General features: G+C 43.9%; 1 protein-coding gene across 1 annotated transcript in view; it reads right to left on the minus strand.

Annotated features, from left to right (window-relative positions):
- Positions 1-13,695: 13,695 nt before the first annotated feature.
- The window catches only part of appbp2 (amyloid beta precursor protein (cytoplasmic tail) binding protein 2), a 36,155-nt gene continuing 30,024 nt past the window's right edge, over positions 13,696-19,826 (minus strand). Inside the window, exons 8-13 of the mRNA XM_060943948.1 lie at positions 18,276-18,381; positions 18,049-18,173; positions 17,414-17,499; positions 17,067-17,257; positions 16,583-16,748; positions 13,696-14,377 (exon numbers count right to left, since the gene is read on the minus strand). Of these exons, the coding sequence (XP_060799931.1) occupies positions 14,115-14,377; positions 16,583-16,748; positions 17,067-17,257; positions 17,414-17,499; positions 18,049-18,173; positions 18,276-18,381 (937 nt within the window). The 3' untranslated portion in view covers positions 13,696-14,114. The remainder of the gene's footprint in view (positions 14,378-16,582; positions 16,749-17,066; positions 17,258-17,413; positions 17,500-18,048; positions 18,174-18,275; positions 18,382-19,826) is intronic.

Below are 19,826 nucleotides of genomic sequence, written 5' to 3' on the forward strand. Positions count from 1 at the left end.
CTGTGCTTTTTTAAAGCATCTTGTTTTTTACACATTTTAAACATGCTTTTTTTAAAACCTCTTTTTTACACATTTTAAGCATTTGTGCTTTTTAAAACATCTTTTTTTTTACACATTTTAAACATCTGTGCTTTTTTTTTAAACGTCTTGTTTTACACATTTTAAACATCAATAGCATCGTTAGCTAGCACCTCTTGGCAGACAACACACTGTGGCAGTGGAGCATCTTCAGATCCAGTCCATGAAAATCCAAACTTTAAATAATCGTGCTCATACTTCCTTCTTTTTCTGCTTGGCCCAGACTCCGTCTCCTCATTCACTGTAGCTTTAGGCACTAAAAATCGATCCATTTTGTCTCTGGCAAAGGCTAGCTGAAGTTCGCTAAATGTCCGCAATAGTAACTTATTCTGGTTTATTTTTCCTCACGTTGCGCCCCCCCGAAGAACTCTGGTGCCCCCTAGGGGAGGCGCGCCCCACACTTTGAAAAGCCCTGCTCTACAGGATGTGACAGTCTAAAATAATCTATCCAGCACATGTGCTGCTACTTTGGATTCCACCGAGGGCATGCATTATAAAAATAGAAGACTCCGAAATCCTCAGTAATTGCACAACAGGTGATGGCTCAGACCGTTTCATTATTTTCAGAAAATACTTTTCAGAGATACTGCATATTTGAGGATTTTTAGGAAATTCAGCAGCCGTGCCTTGATTGATACCCATATCCTTGAATTTAATAAAATGCTAGGAGTAAATGGTGGCATTTAAAGCAGACGTGAAGCATGAACAGAATGGATGTATAAATGTTTGGTGAGTCTTAATGATGTAGTCTGCAGTGGAGGGACATTTGGATGGCATTTGTAATAGACTAGAGATTGCCATGACAAAATGAAGTGGATCAATTCAGGAAGGAGTGCTGGATTTCAGGAAAGGCAACATCATGTATTCTAATGCCTTGAGAGCCACAGACATTAAGACAGTTGTTCTCAAAGTGAGGTCCAGGGACACTCAGACGTCCATGAAGCATCACCAGGGCATCTGTTTGTTTGTTTTTTCTTTTTTTTTTTAGTTGCAGTGGTGGAAATCACAACCTACCATTATCAAATTTATTATATTTAATCTTGTATAGTTATTCGATTACTGGAGTGGTTACTTGAATGAAATGGGTTTAATTCAAACTTCAATAGCTCAAAAAACAAGAAGTAGAGCCATAAATAATGTCAACTTGGACCTAATATGTTCTGTCAGTGGAAAGTTCAGAAAGACACCTCGAAAACTCATATAAACAGACAAAATATTGTTGTACACATTTACACTCACCGGCCACTTTAATTGGAACTTGTTCTTGATTCTAAGATTCTTGTTCTTGGCTGCAGGAGTGGAACCCAATGTGGTCTTCTGCTCTTACATGCTGAGATGCTTTTCTGGTCAGGACGGTTGTAAAGAGTGATGATATGAGTTACTATATCCTTCCTGGCAGCTCGAACCAATCTGTCTATTTTCCTCTGACGTCTCTTATCAACAAGGCGTTTGTTTCCACCCAAAGAACTGTCCCTCACTCAATGTTTTTTGTTTTTCGCACCATTCTGTATAAACTCTAGAGACTGTTGTGTGTGAAAAGCCCAGGAGATCAGCAGTTTCTGAAATACTCAAATAAACCAGTCCATCTGGCTCAAACCAACACCCATGCCACAGTGAAAGGCACACTTTGAGATCACAATCTTTCCCATTCTGATGTTTGAAGTGAACATTAACTGAAGCTCTTGATTTGGATCTGCATGATTTTATGCGGGCGGCACGGTGGTGTAGTGGTTAGCGCTGTCGCCTCACAGCAAGAAGGTCTGGGTTCGAGCCCCGTGGCCGGCGAGGGCCTTTCTGTGCGGAGTTTGCATGTTCTCCCCGTGTCCGCGTGGGTTTCCTCCGGGTGCTCCGGTTTCCCCCACAGTCCAAAGACATGCAGGTTAGGTTAACTGGTGACTCTAAATTGAGCGTAGGTGTGAATGTGAGTGTGAATGGTTGTCTGTGTCTATGTGTCAGCCCTGTGATGACCTGGCGACTTGTCCAGGGTGTACCCCGCCTTTCGCCCGTAGTCAGCTGGGATAGGCTCCAGCTTGCCTGCGACCCTGTAGAACAGGATAAAGTGGCTAGAGATAATGAGATGAGATGATTTTATGCATTGTGCTGCTGTCAAGGGATCGGCCGATTATGCCCAGGTCAGACAGCAGGCTGCAACTAGTTTTCAACTACTTGCGTCTACCTGCGATAACAAAATCACAGGTAAATGCAAGACTGGTCTTGCATCGACACACGACGACACAGATAACGGCAGAGTGTTGCAGAGGGTCTTTAGCAGAGGCAGGTTGATGCAAGTGGATCATGATCTGTTCGCATTCCAGATGCGATTCGCTTCCAATCGGTGCGCATACCAGGTTGAGGCGTGTAGAGGCAGGCGGTCGTGCAACGCTTGAGCGACCAATCGCAGGTTGAAGCAGGTAGTAGCAGCTAGATGCAGGCTGACGCAGGGGAAGACAAGTCTTTAGAGAGGGCTGCGATGCATCACAGGTAGATGCAGACTGCACCTGCAAATAGTTTCCAACAACCTGTGAGTAATCTTATGGTCTGATATTTTTTAAAGGTTTTCTGTGCGCCGTGTCAATCTGCGTCTAGCTGAGTCTGCATCCGACTGGTTGATTCAGCTTAAAAACTCTGCATCTTGCAATACGTCTGACCACAACGAAGGATTTGACGCAAAACGCCTGCGTCCATCTGCGACCGATTGCATGTCGCAGCATGTGTCTTTCTGCCGTCTGATCTGGGCATAAGATAACTGCATAAAACAGCAGGTGGATGGGTGTTCCTAATTAAGTGGCCGGTGAGTGTAAATTATGCTCATGAAATAAATCAGTGTTGAGGGAGTCTGTGGAATTTACAGTTAAAGTGGTTCCTGACCACAGAACATTTAAGAACCTCTGACCTGCCTTCAGCATAGTGCTTACTGACTTCAACTATGCATGTGGAATACTTTGAATAATAACTTTCATGGCGTTTCAGTTTAATGATTATTATTTTCATTTCATTTGAGTAATCAATGTAATTTGTAGGGGCGGCACGGTGGTGTAGTGGTTAGCGCTGTCGCCTCACAGCAAGAAGGTCCTGGGTTCGAGCCCCGGGGCCGGCGAGGGCCTTTCTGTGCGGAGTTTGCATGTTCTCCCCGTGTCCGCGTGGGTTTCCTCCGGGTGCTCCGGTTTCCCCCACAGTCCAAAGACATGCAGGTTAGGTTAACTGGTGACTCTAAATTGAGCGTAGGTGTGAATGTGAGTGTGAATGGTTGTCTGTGTCTATGTGTCAGCCCTGTGATGACCTGGCGACTTGTCCAGGGTGTACCCCGCCTTTCGCCCGTAGTCAGCTGGGATAGGCTCCAGCTTGCCTGCGACCCTGTAGAAGGATAAAGCGGCTTGAGATAATGAGATGAGATGAGATGTAATTTGTATATGCCTTTATTTTTAACCATAAAGAAGGGGTTCTCAAACTTTTACCAGTAAGGGATCCTTTAAAAAATTCCATAGACTCCCTCAATACAGGTTTTTCATAATTCTGACTTAAGTTCTCATCATGAAATCTTATCTCCTAATAATGACTTATGATTTAGTGTCTCATAATAATGACTTAACAGACGTAACACTCATAACAATGAGATCTTAAGTCATAATTGTGAGAAAATGTCCTCATTAGTATGGCATAAGTCATAAGTCATTTGAGATATGTTCTCATTGTTATGATATGCTACAGTATGTGACTTCATTTATTATTATATTATTTTTTTTTATAAGTGGTGGACTGGGGTGGCACGGTGGTGTAGTGGTTAGCACAGTCGCTTCACAGCAAGAAGGTCCGGGTTCGAGCCCCGTGGCCGGCGAGGGCCTTTCTGTGCGGAGTTTGCATGTTCTCCCCGTGTCCGCGTGGGTTTCCTCTGGGTGCTCCGGTTTCCCCCACAGTCCAAAGACATGCAGGTTAGGTTAACTGGTGACTCTAAATTGAGCGTAGGTGTGAATGGTTGTCTGTGTCTATGTGTCAGCCCTGTGATGACCTGGCGACTTGTCCAGGGTGTACCCCGCCTTTCGCCCATAGTCAGCTGGGATAGGCTCCAGCTTGCCTGCGACCCTGTAGGACAGGATAAAGCGGCTACAGATAATGGATGGATGGATAACTGGGAGGGCGGCACGGTGGTGTAGTGGTTAGCACTGTCGCCTCACAGCAAGAAGGTCCGGGTTCGAGCCCCGTGGCCGGCGAGGGCCTTTCTGTGCGGAGTTTGCATGTTCTCCCCGTGTCCGCGTGGGTTTCCTCCGGGTGCTCCGGTTTCCCCCACAGTCCAAAGACATGCAGGTTAGGTTAACTGGTGGCTCTAAATTGAGCGTAGGTGTGAATGTGAGTGTGAATGGTTGTCTGTGTCTATGTGTCAGCCCTGTGATGACCTGGCGACGCCCGTAGTCAGCTGGGATAGGCTCCAGCTTGCCTGCGACCCTGTAGGACAGGATAAAGCAGCTAGAGATGAGATGAGGATAACTGGGAGCAGATGTTCGCTTGGTGCCCTCTAGTGGCTGCTTTTTTAACAGCATTATTCCTGCTGGGGCACGGTGGCATGGTGGTGTAGTGGTTAGTTTGCCGTTGCCTCTCAGCAAGAAGGTTCTAGGTTCGAGCCCAGTGGCTGATGGGAGCCTTTCTGTGTGGAGTTTGCATGTTCTCCCCGTGTCTGTGTGGGTTTCCTCCGGGTGCTCTGGTTTCCCCCACAGTCCAAAGGCATGCAGTTGGGTTAACTGGCGACTCTAAATTGCCCGTAGGTGTGAATGTGTGAGTGTGAATGGTTGTTTGTCTCTGTGTGTCAGCCCTGTGATGACCTGGTGACTTGTCCAAGTTGTATCTCGCCTGTAGTCAGCTGGGATAGGCTCCAGCTTGCCTGCGACCCTGTAGAACAGGATAAGCAGCTACAGATAATGGATGGATGGATGGATGGATGGATGAAGGTATCTTTGCTCTCCGGCATTTCTTTGGATGTGCCTAAGACTTTTGCACACTACTGCATATGCCCCATGTGATAATTTACATATTAATGCTCTCAAAAGTATGACCTTTTATGTGAAACAGTGCCACTCTTCCCCCACGTATTGTGGACAGAAGGCTGCTCATTTTCCACAGACTATCCCCAGCACATGACAGCTTTTTGGTACCAATAACTTGGTCACCCATGAAAGGTCCAGCAGTCTTGCTGCTCATCTCCATCTGTTCATGTTCATGGAATGTACCTGGAAATACATTAGGAGCTAAGGCAGCACAGACCTCACACCATGTTAACTGCTTGGACCCACCCAGTCCAAAATCTCAGGTAACTGACAACCAACGTCGGGCAAATGGTTCCCAAAATTACTGTGTGCGAAAGGTGGGGATTAGTTGCCATATTCATGCTATGTTTTAGGCCCTTTGGACACACCACCTCATTCGTAGTTTTTTGATTATTTTCTGTATTGTATAACAATACTGAAGGCATCAAAACTATGAAATAATGTATGGAGTATATGGAATTATGTGGTAAACAAATGTTAAAAAAAACAAAATATGTCTCATATATGTACTACTCTGGACACCACAAGGACATGTCTTCCAGTCTTCCACTTCCTGGACATTATAACCACAAACAGCTTCCTTTAGGGCAGCATGGTGGTTATCGCTGTCGCCTCACAGCAAGAAGGTCTGAGTTCGAGCCCCGTGGCTGGCGAGGGCCTTTCTGTGCGGCGTTTGCATGTTCTCCCCGTGTCCACGTGGGTTTCCTCCGGGTGCTCTGGTTTCCCCCACAGTCCAAAGACATGCAGGTTAGGTTAACTGGTGACTCTAAATTGACCGTAGGTGTGAATGTGAGTGTGAATGGTTGTCTGTGTCTATGTGTCAGCCCTGTGATGACCTGGCGACTTGTCCAGGGTGTACCCCGCCTTTCGCCCGTAGTCAGCTGGGATAGGCTCCAGCTTGCCTGCGACCCTGTCGATAATGAGATGAGAGATGAGACAACTTCCTTTACAAGGAGCTCTGCACAGAGAAGCAGGAGGAACCTATGACCCACAGGGGCTTCCTGGAGGAGGTGATAGTCCAGTTGTGTGGTGTCACAGTTGCAGTCCCTCTTGCCCAGGCACTGAGTGGCCTCTTACCCGTGGCAGTCTCTAACCAACCTGATACAAGCAGGAGGGCATGATATTGGTATAAGACCTGTGTAGACTGTAGGCAAATCAGGCAGGTCAGTCAGTCTACCCCCGGGATGTGTAAGGAGTGTGATATGGCCCTCTGTCTCATCGTAGACAGGAACTGCTTTGAGGCATGGCACAACTAATGTTTGTTGTAAGTAAAAAAAAATGGAAGGACTTCTCTTGAAAAAAAATTTAATAGTTTTTGATGTGTGTTGGTTCGACTCTGTTTCTTTCCCTTGATTGCCATGACTTGGGTGAACAAGAGTCCAAAGCCAAAAACCTTCATTCATTATTGTTCTCTTTGTGAACTTGATTGTACATTACAGGGTTGAGGTTATACAAACATTATTACGCAAGGAGAAAAACAGGAACACATGGCTTAAACCCGAGCAAAAACTGTTGATGATCACAGCTAAGGAAGTTTGGGGAACAAAGATCACACCTCATCTCCTGAAGCAATTTCCCATCCAAGCCTGTAGAGGTATGTCTCAAACCCTTTCTCCTCGGTCAAAAGAACCACAGAGGGATTCAATGGACCCTGAAGACTCCCTGCAATGAGACAGCACCCTCACCTGGTATCTCTCTCTCTCTCTCTCTCTCTCCAGGGCTCTGGGGTGAAACAAAGCTTCCTGAAACACGAATCACATTTAAACTGGTTGCACTGGAAACTGTATCGAGGTTCAAAACTCTCTGATCTCACTAGTGACATCTTCTGGCCATATGTATTAAAACACTACACACTAATATCTCATCTCATCTCATTATCTGTAGCCGCTTTATCCTGTTCTACAGGGTCGCAGGCAAGCTGGAGCCTATCCCAGCTGACTACGGGTGAAAGGCGGGGTACACCCTGGACAAGTCGCCAGGTCATCACAGGGCTGACACATAGACACAGACAACCATTCACACTCACATTCACATCTACGGTCAATTTAGAGTCACCAGTTAACCTAACCTGCATGTCTTTGGACTGTGGGGGAAACCGGAGCACCCGGAGGAAACCCACACGGACACGGGGAGAACATGCAAACCCTGCACAGAAAGGCCCTCGCCGGCCCCGGGGCTCAAACCCGGACCTTCTTGCTGTGAGGCGACAGCGCTAACCACTACACCACCGTGCTGCCCGCCTGATAATATTAATGATAGATAAAATGTTAGCATGTAGTAATAATAATGGCACTTGTGATGACAATATATATATATATATATATATATATATATATATATATATATAAAATAATGTTTTGAACAGGGGATTCAAAGATTTGAATAAGGAGTATTCTGGGGGGTTGAAGTTTAGCTTAGATTAAATGCATTGTCAAATTTATGCTTGTTTTGTGCAGTTGGGTATAAAAAATGAAGTCTGTGGAAAGAGTGACCTCAAAGAAATCCATCCATTATCCGTAACCGCTTATCCTGTGCAGGGTCGCGGGCAAGCTGGAGCCTACACTACCGTTCAAAAGTTTGGGGTCACCCAGACAATTCTGTGTTTTCCATGAAAAGTCACACTTTTATTTCCCACCATAAGTTGTAAAATGAATAGAAAATATAGTCGAGACATTTTTCTGGCCATTTTGAGCATTTAATCGACCCCACAAATGTGATGCTCCAGAAACTCAATCTGCTCAAAGGAAGGTCAGTTTTATAGCTTCTCTAAAGAGCTCAACTGTTTTCAGCTGTGCTAACATGATTGTACAAGGGTTTTCTAATCATCCATTAGCCTTCTGAGGCAATGAGCAAACACATTGTACCATTAGAACACTGGAGTGAGAGTTGCTGGAAATGGGCCTCTATACACCTATGGAGATATTGCACCAAAAACCACACATTTGCAGCTAGAATAGTCATTTACCACATTAGCAATGTATAGAGTGGATTTCTGATTAGTTTAAAGTCATCTTCATTGAAAAGAACAGTGCTTTTCTTTCAAAAATAAGGACATTTCAAAGTGACCCCAAACTTTTGAACGGTAGTGTATCTTGGCTGACTACGGGCGAAAGGCGGGGTACACCCTGGACAAGTCACCAGGTCATCGCAGGGCTGACACATAGACACAGACAACCATTCACACTCACATTCACACCTACGCTCAATTTAGAGTCACCAGTTAACCTAACCTGCATGTCTTTGGACTGTGGGGGAAACCGGAGCACCCGGCGAACATGCAAACTCCACACAGAAAGGCCCCTGTTGGCCACTGGGCTTGAACCCAGAACCTTCTTGCTGTTTGGCGACAGCGCTAACCACTACACCACTGTGCCGCCCCCAAAAGAAATTATACATGTAAATTTGAAGTGGATATATACAGTGGAAATATATTAAATAGCAAACGCAAGTGTGTCCAAATATTTTTCCCTTTACTCTAAGTATTTTATTAATTGATATTAAGTAAATGGTATGAACTGACAAAGTGAGCAGCACGGTGGTATAGTGGTTAGCACTGCCGCCTCACAGCAAGAAGGTTCTGGGTTCAAGCCCAGTGGACGATGGGGGGGGGGCCTTTCTGTGTAGAGTTTGCATGTTCTCTCCGTGTCTGCATGGGTTTCCTCCACAGCCCAAAAACATGCAGTTAGATTAACTGGCTACTCGAAATTGTCCATAGGTGTGAGAATGGTTGAAAGGAGAAAACCTCTACAATAATCCAGTAGAAGGGAACAGGAAACCACTAGAAACTCTGATGGATGTCAGAACCGGACCTGCCATCAGGCAGAACACTAAAAGAGAGATGAACTGACTAAATAGCACACATTAGCATGAACTACTGGTATTTGAAATAGCAGCGTGAATTTAATTTCGCCTCTTGTTAGAATGAGCAATACCTGACGCATCTAGTTTGCAGGCGGCACAGTGGTGTAGTGGTTAGCGCTGTCGCCTCACAGCAAGAAGGTCCTGGGTTCGAGCCCCGTGGCCGGTGAGGGCCTTTCTGTGTGGAGTTTGCATGTTCTCCCCGTGTCCGCGTGGGTTTCCTCCGGGTGCTCCGGTTTCCCCCACAGTCCAAAGACATGCAGGTTAGGTTAACTGGTGACTCTAAATTGACCGTAGGTGTGAATGTGAGTGTGAATGGTTGTCTGTGTCTATGTGTCAGCCCTGTGATGACCTGGCGACTTGTCCAGGGTGTACCCCGCCTTTCACCCGTAGTCAGCTGGGATAGGCTCCAGCTTGCCTGCAACCCTGTAGAAGGATAAAGCGGCTACAGATAATGAGATGAGATCTAGTTTGCATCTGGATTATTGGGAAACGGTGGCTCAGTGTTCAAGGCTTCGAGTCACTGTGAAAGGTTTTATCAAATACCAGCACAGCAATTGCTGCTATTCTTGTCCTTGATCAAGACCTTTAAGTCTCAACTGCTTCATTGTATGCTATCTAAAGTTGCTTTGGATAAAAAGCGTCAGGCAAATGAACAAAATGTAAATGCTGGGTAATATCTTGCTGGACTAGTTTGTGAAAGGTGATTTGATATCCAAATGAGTACAAAATAGAGACGAGTAGGTTTTCACGAAACAAGACTGCTGTAGATACACCTACAAAACACGTCGCTTAGTGACTGGAATGAACTACACGCTATTGCGCGAAGTACGAGAGACAGTTTAGATTGGTGTTGGACGGAACTGTAGATACAGGGTCAAAATGGGATGTGATTTTGATGACAAGCTTGAGAATTTAAAACAGCTTGAATGGTTAGTTTTATTTACCCCCCCCCCAAAAAAAAGTGCAGGATATAATCATCTCTGTTTGACTCAAACATTCAATACATTCTATAGATATTTGCAAATGAATGAACATCTGAAGACAGCCATGTTTTAATATTGGTCTTATTAGTGTGTCAAAAGGAAACTGATTTACAAAGTCCACATCAGCATCATATTATTTTTGACCCCAGTTACAGATGTTCACAGCTGCTGCAGATACAAAGAAGCTGAACATAGTTTGATGGTTACAGGTGCAGAAATTAACACACACACACACACACACACCAAAATCACTGATGTTGACGTATTCATGACCTCTATTGTGATTAGAAGCGTGTCAAAGAAGCATTGGGTCAGGGTCTGTTTTCTCAACAAAAGAAAAGGAACGTCTGTAAGAAGAAGCCGAAGTGCTAACCCAACGTGAAAAATATCTGAAAGTAATATTCTACAGTAAAAGGATCATGCGCAGTAATATAGATGGTGATTTCCATGATTAAACTAGCTGTGTTTTATTAAAATCAGTGTCGCTGTTTCCACACTTCAACACGTTTATAGTAAACGCTATTAAAACAGAGCCCGGTCTTGGTTCAGGAAATTTTTTCCCCCCATTTTATAGAGCTCTAGTTTCTAAAGTAGATTTTTTAAAATAAATAATCAATTTTGGGTTTTAGCTCATTATTGGGAATGCTATTAAAACCTGAGTTACCACAAAAGCTACACTGCACAGAAATGTAAAATAATTGCACGAAAAATAAATCAAAGCCCTTTGATGCTACTTTATTATGAGCTGGAAATACGGTTGTACATCACTTCGTTACACTTGGCATATTCATATAATAATTAGTTTGTTCAGGCTTGCTGCCTGGTGGAAAAGTGATTCCCCCCCCCAATTTCTATCCACTGTCCAGCTCTTCATCATACAACAGCGACCAAATGGGAAGGATGAAGATGACCATGTGTTTCTTCTGAGACGCGTGAAGCCTGCCAACAGCATCTTTTCCAACTGCTGCTCCATCAGAGGACACAAACAGAAAGTGCCATCAACCCTCTTCCACATACATGGGCTTATCATTGACCATGAATGCCAAATGTGAAGGACAGAGAGCGAAGGATAAAGAGGAATCCAGGGAACATGGTCAATTTTGATCCCTTGGTTCCCAGTGGTGGTGTCAAGAATCAAACTTATAGGCTCCTGAAAATATGGAAAGATGTTTTTTGTTGCGCTAGTTGGGAGCGGAGAAGGTCAATCAAATCATTTTGATAGGCAGTCAAGCTACATCACAAGACAATTTCTTCCCCCAGCATTACGTTTTCCAAATCTAATGCCGGAATTAAGAAAGGCTGCTTCCTTTTATCGCGTCTAGCATCTGATCCGGCTTTTTTTTCCCACGAACGTGCAAGGTGCTCTCTTTTTCCCAGTGCACCCTGGGAAAACTTTCCTCAGTCTCAGCAGTATCTGGACTCAAATGCAACAGATTTTACTTCAGCCATCTCATAAGAACAGTAACTCCAAGTATTTTCTATTCGGTCATCAGCAGTGATTCATTCAGTGCGAATCAGATCCTCGAAACTCTCATTTCCTGGGATTCTGTTTAGACACGTGTAATGCGCTCCAAGATTATAAACCATTTGCAAGGTTATCCAATCAGAGTGTGTATGTGTAAAAATAAAATTACAGCTGCAAGAGCGCTCGACTATCAAAGAAAGGCAATCATTTCCAGTTTAGAAACGATCACCTCACCAAATTAAGACGAGAATGAATACCTTTAGATCTTCCAATGATTTCCACATGGTTACACTACACCACACAGGACCAACTGAGGAACACCAATCACTTAGAATTTTAAAAAAGTCTAATTTGAGTGAGACCGGTTCACTTATGTAGTTTCCCCCCCAATTATGTTTTCATGGTCATGGACTGACAGCAACTTCTTACAACGTTGGAAGGTACTCCCAAAAACAACAAAATGACATCTATAACAGTTTTACAGTCAAATATCTGACAACATCCACAGGATGATCAACATAACGCTGCCGTTATTACAAATCAATCATTCAAATGGGAAATACATCACTGTCAAGATCACAGGTTGTTTTTATTGGTCGTGTTGTAATCTTCCAATAATACATGTATCTGTGTAAACAAGGCAAACTTTATCACTACTCCAATTCCCTTTATATCATCTGCAGGGTGGTGAAATCAGATTTCCAACAGTAGAACAGGTGAGACAAACTTCAGTGCACTCACATATGGAATGTGAGAGCGAGAAGAGAACTCGTCCTGCAATTTCAATTTACTAATTTTCACGGCTGGAACCGAAGCAAGCGTATGGGCTGACGAAGCCAGAGCACCACCAGCTGAGCGTTCGTTAAGGCTAAGGCTGGGACTTTACTTAGTGCCGGGGTCATTAGTGCAGCGTTGGTGCATTCCAAACCACTCCATGCAGATCAAGGCAACGCTCTGCATTTACTTTTCTTTCTCTCACACACACACAAAGTAGACTTCACAATCTGATCTCGTCACTGAAAATAGAAACGCCATGCCCCCCCCATTTAAAACAACAGTCCTGTAATATATAACACAAATATTTTAATGTGTGATTTGGAAAGTCGTGTTTGAGAATACTGCCTCTGTTCAAAGTAACAAAATGCTTCTATGCAAACTTTGCTTAAAGCTTCACCAAGCATCTTGCTCATTGCAGAATTCAGAACAAGTGGAGAGAGAGAGAGAGAGAGAGAGAGAGAGAGAGAGAGAGAGAGAGAGAGACAGTCATTAATAAGTAACAGGAATCAAATGGATCTTAATTAAAATCAGGAGGATGAGAGTACAGCCATTATGTGCATGGTACATGGTGGCTAATGAAGTCCGCCTCCATGACGGTGCTCATCAGTTCACACCAGCCCTACGTTATAAACACAACTAGTCCCTCTGTGGAGAGTGGAGCCTCTTCACAAAGCCGCTTGCAGTGATCAGCTCTTTTCTCTGGCAGAGCGCCAAAGGTCTTACATCAGTGCAAATCTGAATAGGTCTATGAAAGGATAACAACAACAACGACGACAATGACCAATTAGAGCAGACCACACGACACGCTCGTGTGCGTTGCCATTGTCCGTCTGGGTGTATCCGTTGCTCGGCTGTCTGACTCTGCAGTGGTTCGTGTGTCCTCGCCCGCTTTACTCGCTCCTATTGGCAGCCATGTTCTCACCAGCAGGTTTAAATCAGTCAGTCATTTTGGCTCATCCACTTGCAATGTTGCACCTATAAGATTATAGCACACTTTGTATATAAATTATTGGCATTTTTAAACGATACTATGAGTCAGTACTAATATGCAAGGATACAAAAATTAGGGGAAGGAGAGAAAAGGGGGAGGGGGAAGCACAAACTCTATATATAAAGCAAAATCCACTGGTCCATAATTTCTATTCCTTTCATCATGGCATGAAAGGAAAAAGACACCAGAAACAATTAAAAAAAAAAAAAAAAAAAAAAGTAACACAGGTTTCCTCATACTTGCCAAAACAGAACAAACAGGTAAATCATAAAATGCAGGACTCGCCATTGCAGGGAGAAGAGAAGTGGTAAACTTGATAAAGAACTTAGACAAGCGTACGGTATGTGATGCATCTGTCCTTCACTTGTCCCGAGAAAAAGTGACTGGTCTCCCTGTCTAGCCTGCCTCAGTGAGCACTCGGTCCTCGCTTTGGGAGTGCAGGCAGAGAACATCCACAGTATTTATGTGTGGAGCAATAGTTCAGACAGCACCCCCCCCCCCCCCCCCCCCCCCAAAAAAAAAAAAAAAAAAAAAAACACACAAACCACACATTTTATATTTCAACCTGTAAAACTAATAGGATGCGCGTCTCGCTTTTTTTTTTTTTTAAGCAAGTCAGATAAATAATCCGGTCCTCTGAAGTCTAAAATTCCATTATAGGAACGTGAGCTTGGTGCCATCAAAAGGTGGCTTTTCCACCGCAAGAGTTCTGATTGCATTGGTAGAGATGCCATGCCATCACCAGGGCTCATGTGAATAACAGGGCTGTGGGACTTGCTTACATGGGTGACCTTGCACCTTGAAGATCCAGTCCCTCTCGCGACTCAGTGTGATTAGGTGTAAATAAATCCGGATGAGGATGTGTGAGAATGCAGGTGAGTGAATTAGGAGTGTGTGGAATGAAGACCACAAGGTCCTGTAATTTAACCCATACAGGAACGTCCTACAGCGTGGCTATTTGACAGCAGGAAGGACTGCACCACTTCGTCCGTGGCCTGGGGGCTGGTGTTGACGTCTTCTAGGGCGTCAGCCACCGCAAACTGCCTGTCTCTCAAACGGTTCCAGTTGGACAGGATGTTGTGGTACTCAAACACCTTCTCATAATTCCCCACAGAGTTGTAAAGCTTAATCAAGCCTCTGTAGTCATACTCGAGTCCACTGTAGCCCTCTCCAAACAGCTTCTTACCTGTAGAAATAGACAAGGCACATGTTGGAATTACAACAAATCTAAAGGCAACTACGATTCCTGCTCGACAAGCAAAAAAAAAAAAAAAAAAAAAAAAAAAATCATCAATACCGTATCTCCAAACAGACAGACATTCACTCACTGTTGGTCACAAATATTAGCTTTTACTAATTATGCAACGAAATGTCATTGGGTTCACCATGATTCGATGGTCCACTGGCTGACAACACATGAGTGAAGGATGGATCTCACTTTCCCCAATCTCAACCAACAAATCCTAATACCATGGTCAACTCTGGGTCGTGTTGATCCAATGGGTACATGGTTGCTAAGCATCAAAGAAGTTAGTTTGTACTGGCAACTATGCCATAACTCTGGTAAAATGTGACCGATTTGAATGAAATTGCAATATGCGCATTCCCGACATTAAGAATCCTGCCAAGTTCCATGAAATTCCTCCAAAAATTGAGAAAGGAGGAGTTGATTTCAGAAGGAGAGTACCCTTCCCGGGAGGGACATCACCATAACATATAATCCCCTTTCGGGCCTTTCAGCCAGCAGAGGATTAAAAAAAAAAAAAAAAACACCCCTTTTTGCCAACTACATGAAATTCCTCCAAAAACTGAGGGAAGTTGATTTCAGAAAGCAAGCTCCCCTTGATCAAACTGCCAAAGTACAAGTTTGTTAACAATCAAGGGCATAACTCTGGTAAACATTTGCCCAAATTAAACAAGATTTCAATGTGTGTAACTGTCATATAACAAAGCCTTTTGCCAAGTTTGGTGAAATTCTTCCACAAATTGTGAAAGGAGTTGATTTCAGAAGAACGTACACCCTCATGAAATTGTCCAAGTACAACTTATTTAAATCAAGGGTCAAAACTCTGGTAAAATTTCACACGAAATTAAATCACAGTATGTCTGCATTACCGTCATATAACAAGGCCTTTTACCAAGTTTTGAGAAATTCATCCAAAAATTGAGAGAGGAGTTGACTTCAGAAGGAAAACGCGCTCATGAAATTGTCAAATTATAATTTTGTTAATCAAGGGCTGTAAATCTGGTAAAATGTGACCGAACTGGACGAAATTAGGATATGCATATTACCGACATATAACAAAGAATCCTGCAAAGTTTCGTGAAAATCCTCTAAAAATTGAGAGAGGAGTTGATATCAGAAGGTGAGCATCCTTCCTGGGACGGACGGACGTTGCCACGACATAATCCTCCTTCGGGCCTTTTGGCCAGCGGGGGGTAAAAACTCCCTTTTGCAGCGCTTGTGCACACACATTAGGGTATCAGGAGTGCCTAGGAGTTTCTTTTGGGCGGTTCATTTCAGAAAACATGCTTCAACAAAGGGCGGCACGGTGGTGTAGTGGTTAGCGCTGTCGCCTCACGGCAAGAAGGTCCGGGTTCGAGCCCCGTGGCCGGTGAGGGCCTTTCTCTGTGGAGTTTGCATGTTCTCCCCGTGTCCGCGTGGGTTTCCTCCGGGTGCTCCGGTTTCCCCCACAGTCCAAAGACATGCAGGTTAGGTTAACTGGTGACTCTAAATTGACCGTAGGTGTGAATGTGAGTGTGAATGGTTGTCTGTGTCTATGTGTCAGCCCTGTGATGACCTGGCGACTTGTCCAGGGTGTACCCCGCCTTTCACCTGTAGTCAGCTGGGATAGGCTCCAGCTTGCCTGCGACCCTGTAGAACAGGATAAAGCGGCTACAGATAATGAGATGAGATGAGATGCTTCAACAAGCTGTTCAGATTTGGCGCCCCCTTCTACCGGTAGATCAAAAGGGGAGCTCATTAGAATGAGAAGTGTATTGGTATTTAGACCAAAGCCTATCGCATGAAGACCTCAGGGAACTGTCTCAACTACGAGATCCTATGAGGAAGCACAGTTTATATCTGTCGTTTTTAAATCCATATGGAGCTGGGGCATTGCTTTCCCCCCCCATTCATCTTCTCAATTTGGACACCTGCCGATTTGCACCCACTACCCAGATCTCCCATACCACATGACAGTACGGCCAATTTGGTTCTCTTTATGGCTGTGGAACCACTGGGATTTAAACCAACGATCTCTAGATGATGGGGCGGATGCTGTTCTGTTGTGCCACTTGTGGGGGACATTGCTCTTTAATGAAGGCCCTTCACCGACCCTGGTGGGATGAGCTTTGGACAGGCATGTATGGACATATACGTGGGGCTCACCAATGGCGATGGAGCGGAGATAGAGCCGTTCGGCGTCATCGTACTGGTTCATGTCGTAGTTGTAAAGGGAGGCCAGGTGTCCCACAGACAGAGCCACCTCATAGTCCTCCTGTCCCAGTAACTGCTCTTTAATCTGGATGGCCTTGATGTGCATCTCCTCGGCCTCCTGTAATACAAAGCCACCTTCAAGAAGTCTGTTCACTCTTTAGGAAAACGATAACCTCAAACTGACTCGTTTTCACTCAAACTAAAATACATGTTTTCTTTAATGAACACATCAGATGTACTTTTCCCAATTGCGACATACCATTAAAATCAAAACCAACTGGGAGCTGCAGTCACCGATTTGCTTTCTAACCTACAGGTGATCATATTTATATTAAAAAAAACCAAAAAAAGTCATGCTGCAGTCATTTATTAACCTAGATTAAAGCGACTTAACCTGACTCACTGAAAGGAAAAATAAATAAATACATCTTATAACCTTGAACTTGCGCATAGACTGGTAGAGACGGCCCAGGTTGCCATAATGTTTCGCTGTCTGGACATTAAACTCTCCAAAGGCTTTTTTAGCCAGCTGGAGGGAGGAGAGGTGCAGGTCATGGGCCTCCTGCAGAAGCCGCTCTTCCGTTTCTTTATTGTGGCAGTCTATGGCAATTTCCTCCAGGATTAGTGCTAGTGAAGGATAATTAACACACAAAATGGAGTGAAATAAGTGTTAGATTTCCAACAAGCGGGAAACCAACAAGGACAAAAGGTTAAGCTTTTCTCTTCACAGACAACTTCCTTCACTTTAAAGGAGTTAGAAACGTTGTCGAGCATGGCCCTTACCTTTCACCCTCTTGGAAGAGGCCAGTAGTAGATGATCCTCAGGGAGAATGTGAGTTATGATGTCTATGGCCCGTTCTGCATGAAAGCTAAACACAAGGTCTTGAGTAAGACTACTGAGAAACATTACACATCAACTGGGCACTTCATCTTATTGAATAAATTTTTCTGTGAATAAAAATAAAAGGCGTGCCCTTTCTGACAGAACAATTTAACCATGTTAAAGGCCAGAACAGCAAGTAGAGGTCTGTGCTCATGTGTCTGATGCCAAAAACACTAAGAGCCATTGAAAAATCCCAAAGGAATTGCACTGTTTGAGTAAAATTGTGATTTTATTGCATCATCCTATCTTCTGAACTCCGCTTGCCAATGAAATGGTATTTCCTTTGGATTAAGAGTCACGTTTGTCCCAGCACAAAGAGAACACATGAAAACATTCTTGCTCTTTTGCCTCTGACCTACAAAATACATATAAACAAGCACTTGCCTAGGAGGAAATAAATAAATAAATAAATACAAATCTGAGAAAATGAATAATACCCCTGATTATTTCCAGGGAAAATCAGATTTATCTGGTACTGTACTTCTGTCAGCCAAACAGCCAGCTACGAAGTCTGGGAAGAGAAAGCCTTACTCACAGTGCATTGTCAAATTTTCCAGAGCTGTACTGGTGCACATAAGAGGAGTATGCGAGGTCTTCATGTGCCGTGGCCACATGGATATTTTTCCCTCCAAACACAGACTGCCGAATATCTAGGGCAGTCTGACAACACGCACACACACAAAATGCGGTTAATAAACAGTAAGCTTTTCCTATTTAAAAAAAAAAAAAATGCGTGACTGCTGAAAATGACACTGAACCCACCTGATATATGGCGACAGACTGGCAAATGTTATCTACATTCAGAAGATAAAATCCATAATCCAGCAGCGTATCAGAGTACTTTGGGTGCTTGTGTCCAAAATGTTCCCTGAAAAATGCAATCATGCATCAGTATTTATTTAAAAATAAGTGCCCTGCAAGAGTATTACTGTGGAAAAGGAAGGGAGGTTGTCAGAATATTCCCCCCCCTGCCAAAAAAAAAAAAAAATGCAATACTTTTAACCAACATGCACCACTGAAAATGCAGATCCACAACAATGCTATAAAAATATATGTTACAATACACGAGCAGACATGAAGAACTGCTCACACACTGAGAACATGTTTACAATAAATTATCAAACTACTAACCAGACCCAACATTAGTTAAACCAATAAGATGAGGGCGGGTTGATCTTGCTCGGTAATTTTTCAATTTATGAATGATTCTCAGCAGCACGGTGGTGTAGTGGTTAGCGCTGTCGCCTCACAGCAAGAAGGTCCGGGTTCGAGCCCTGTGGCCTACAGGGGCCTTTCTGTGCAGAGTTTGCATGTTCTCCCCGTGTCCGCGTGGGTTTCCTCCGGGTGCTCCGGTTTCCCCCACAGTCCAAAGTCATGCAGGTTAGGCTAACTGGTGACTCTAAATTGAGCGTAGGTGTGAATGTGAGTGTGAATGGTTGTCTGTGTCTATGTGTCAGCCCTGTGATGACCTGGCGACTTGTCCAGGGTGTACCCCGCCTCTCGCCCGTAGTCAGCTGGGATAGACTCGTGACCCTGCACAGGATAAGCGGCTACAGATAATGGATGGAGTTCTTATTTAATGCAATTTGGGGGGGGGGGGGGGAGACGACGACAAGCAAACAAAAAAAACATAGGTTTAATTAGAATGGACTTCGGAAAATGTAGCTGAGCAAACATTTTCCGTTGCTTTTAAATAAAGAATATTAGAATTTTTTTTTTTTTTTACACTATTTGCAACTGATTGTGCAATGGGCATCATGTTTCGCATTATGATACCAAATGCCACCACATCAGTAACTTTGTTCCCCTGGGCTCTTTGTCATATGGAACAGGACTTTTAAAAACAAAAGGCTCAGCTAATGTCACTTTTGAATTGAGATCACATCTTGTAATTTAACCTCCAACTGGAAAGAGTCAAAAGAGGGGGGGAATTAAGATGAAATTCCTACTAGTCAACATGGCTGCTCACCAAATCAGTAGTACACATACACAGTGGCTTTGAATGACTTCTGTTTTACACACCACACACACGTATTTGCTTGTGATCAATCACTATACAGACATGTAGGCCCTTAAAGCTAAAACGTGGACTACACACACCATGATTAGCTGGCTAACTTTATGCCTACAAAATACGAAAATGGAGGCATCCATGCTTTACTCTTCATTGGTCAAACATGTTGAGGTGGAAAACATAATTCCAACCAGCAAATCCGCTTACGAGCATTTTATTTTTCACGAACTTGTTTGTGTATGACTTTTCAAACCAGTACCACTTCCACAGCTCTGAAGTGATCTTTCCATGTGCTCATT

Source organism: Neoarius graeffei, chromosome 17, assembly GCF_027579695.1.
Source record: "Neoarius graeffei isolate fNeoGra1 chromosome 17, fNeoGra1.pri, whole genome shotgun sequence".
Classification (NCBI taxonomy): Eukaryota; Metazoa; Chordata; class Actinopteri; order Siluriformes; family Ariidae; genus Neoarius; species Neoarius graeffei.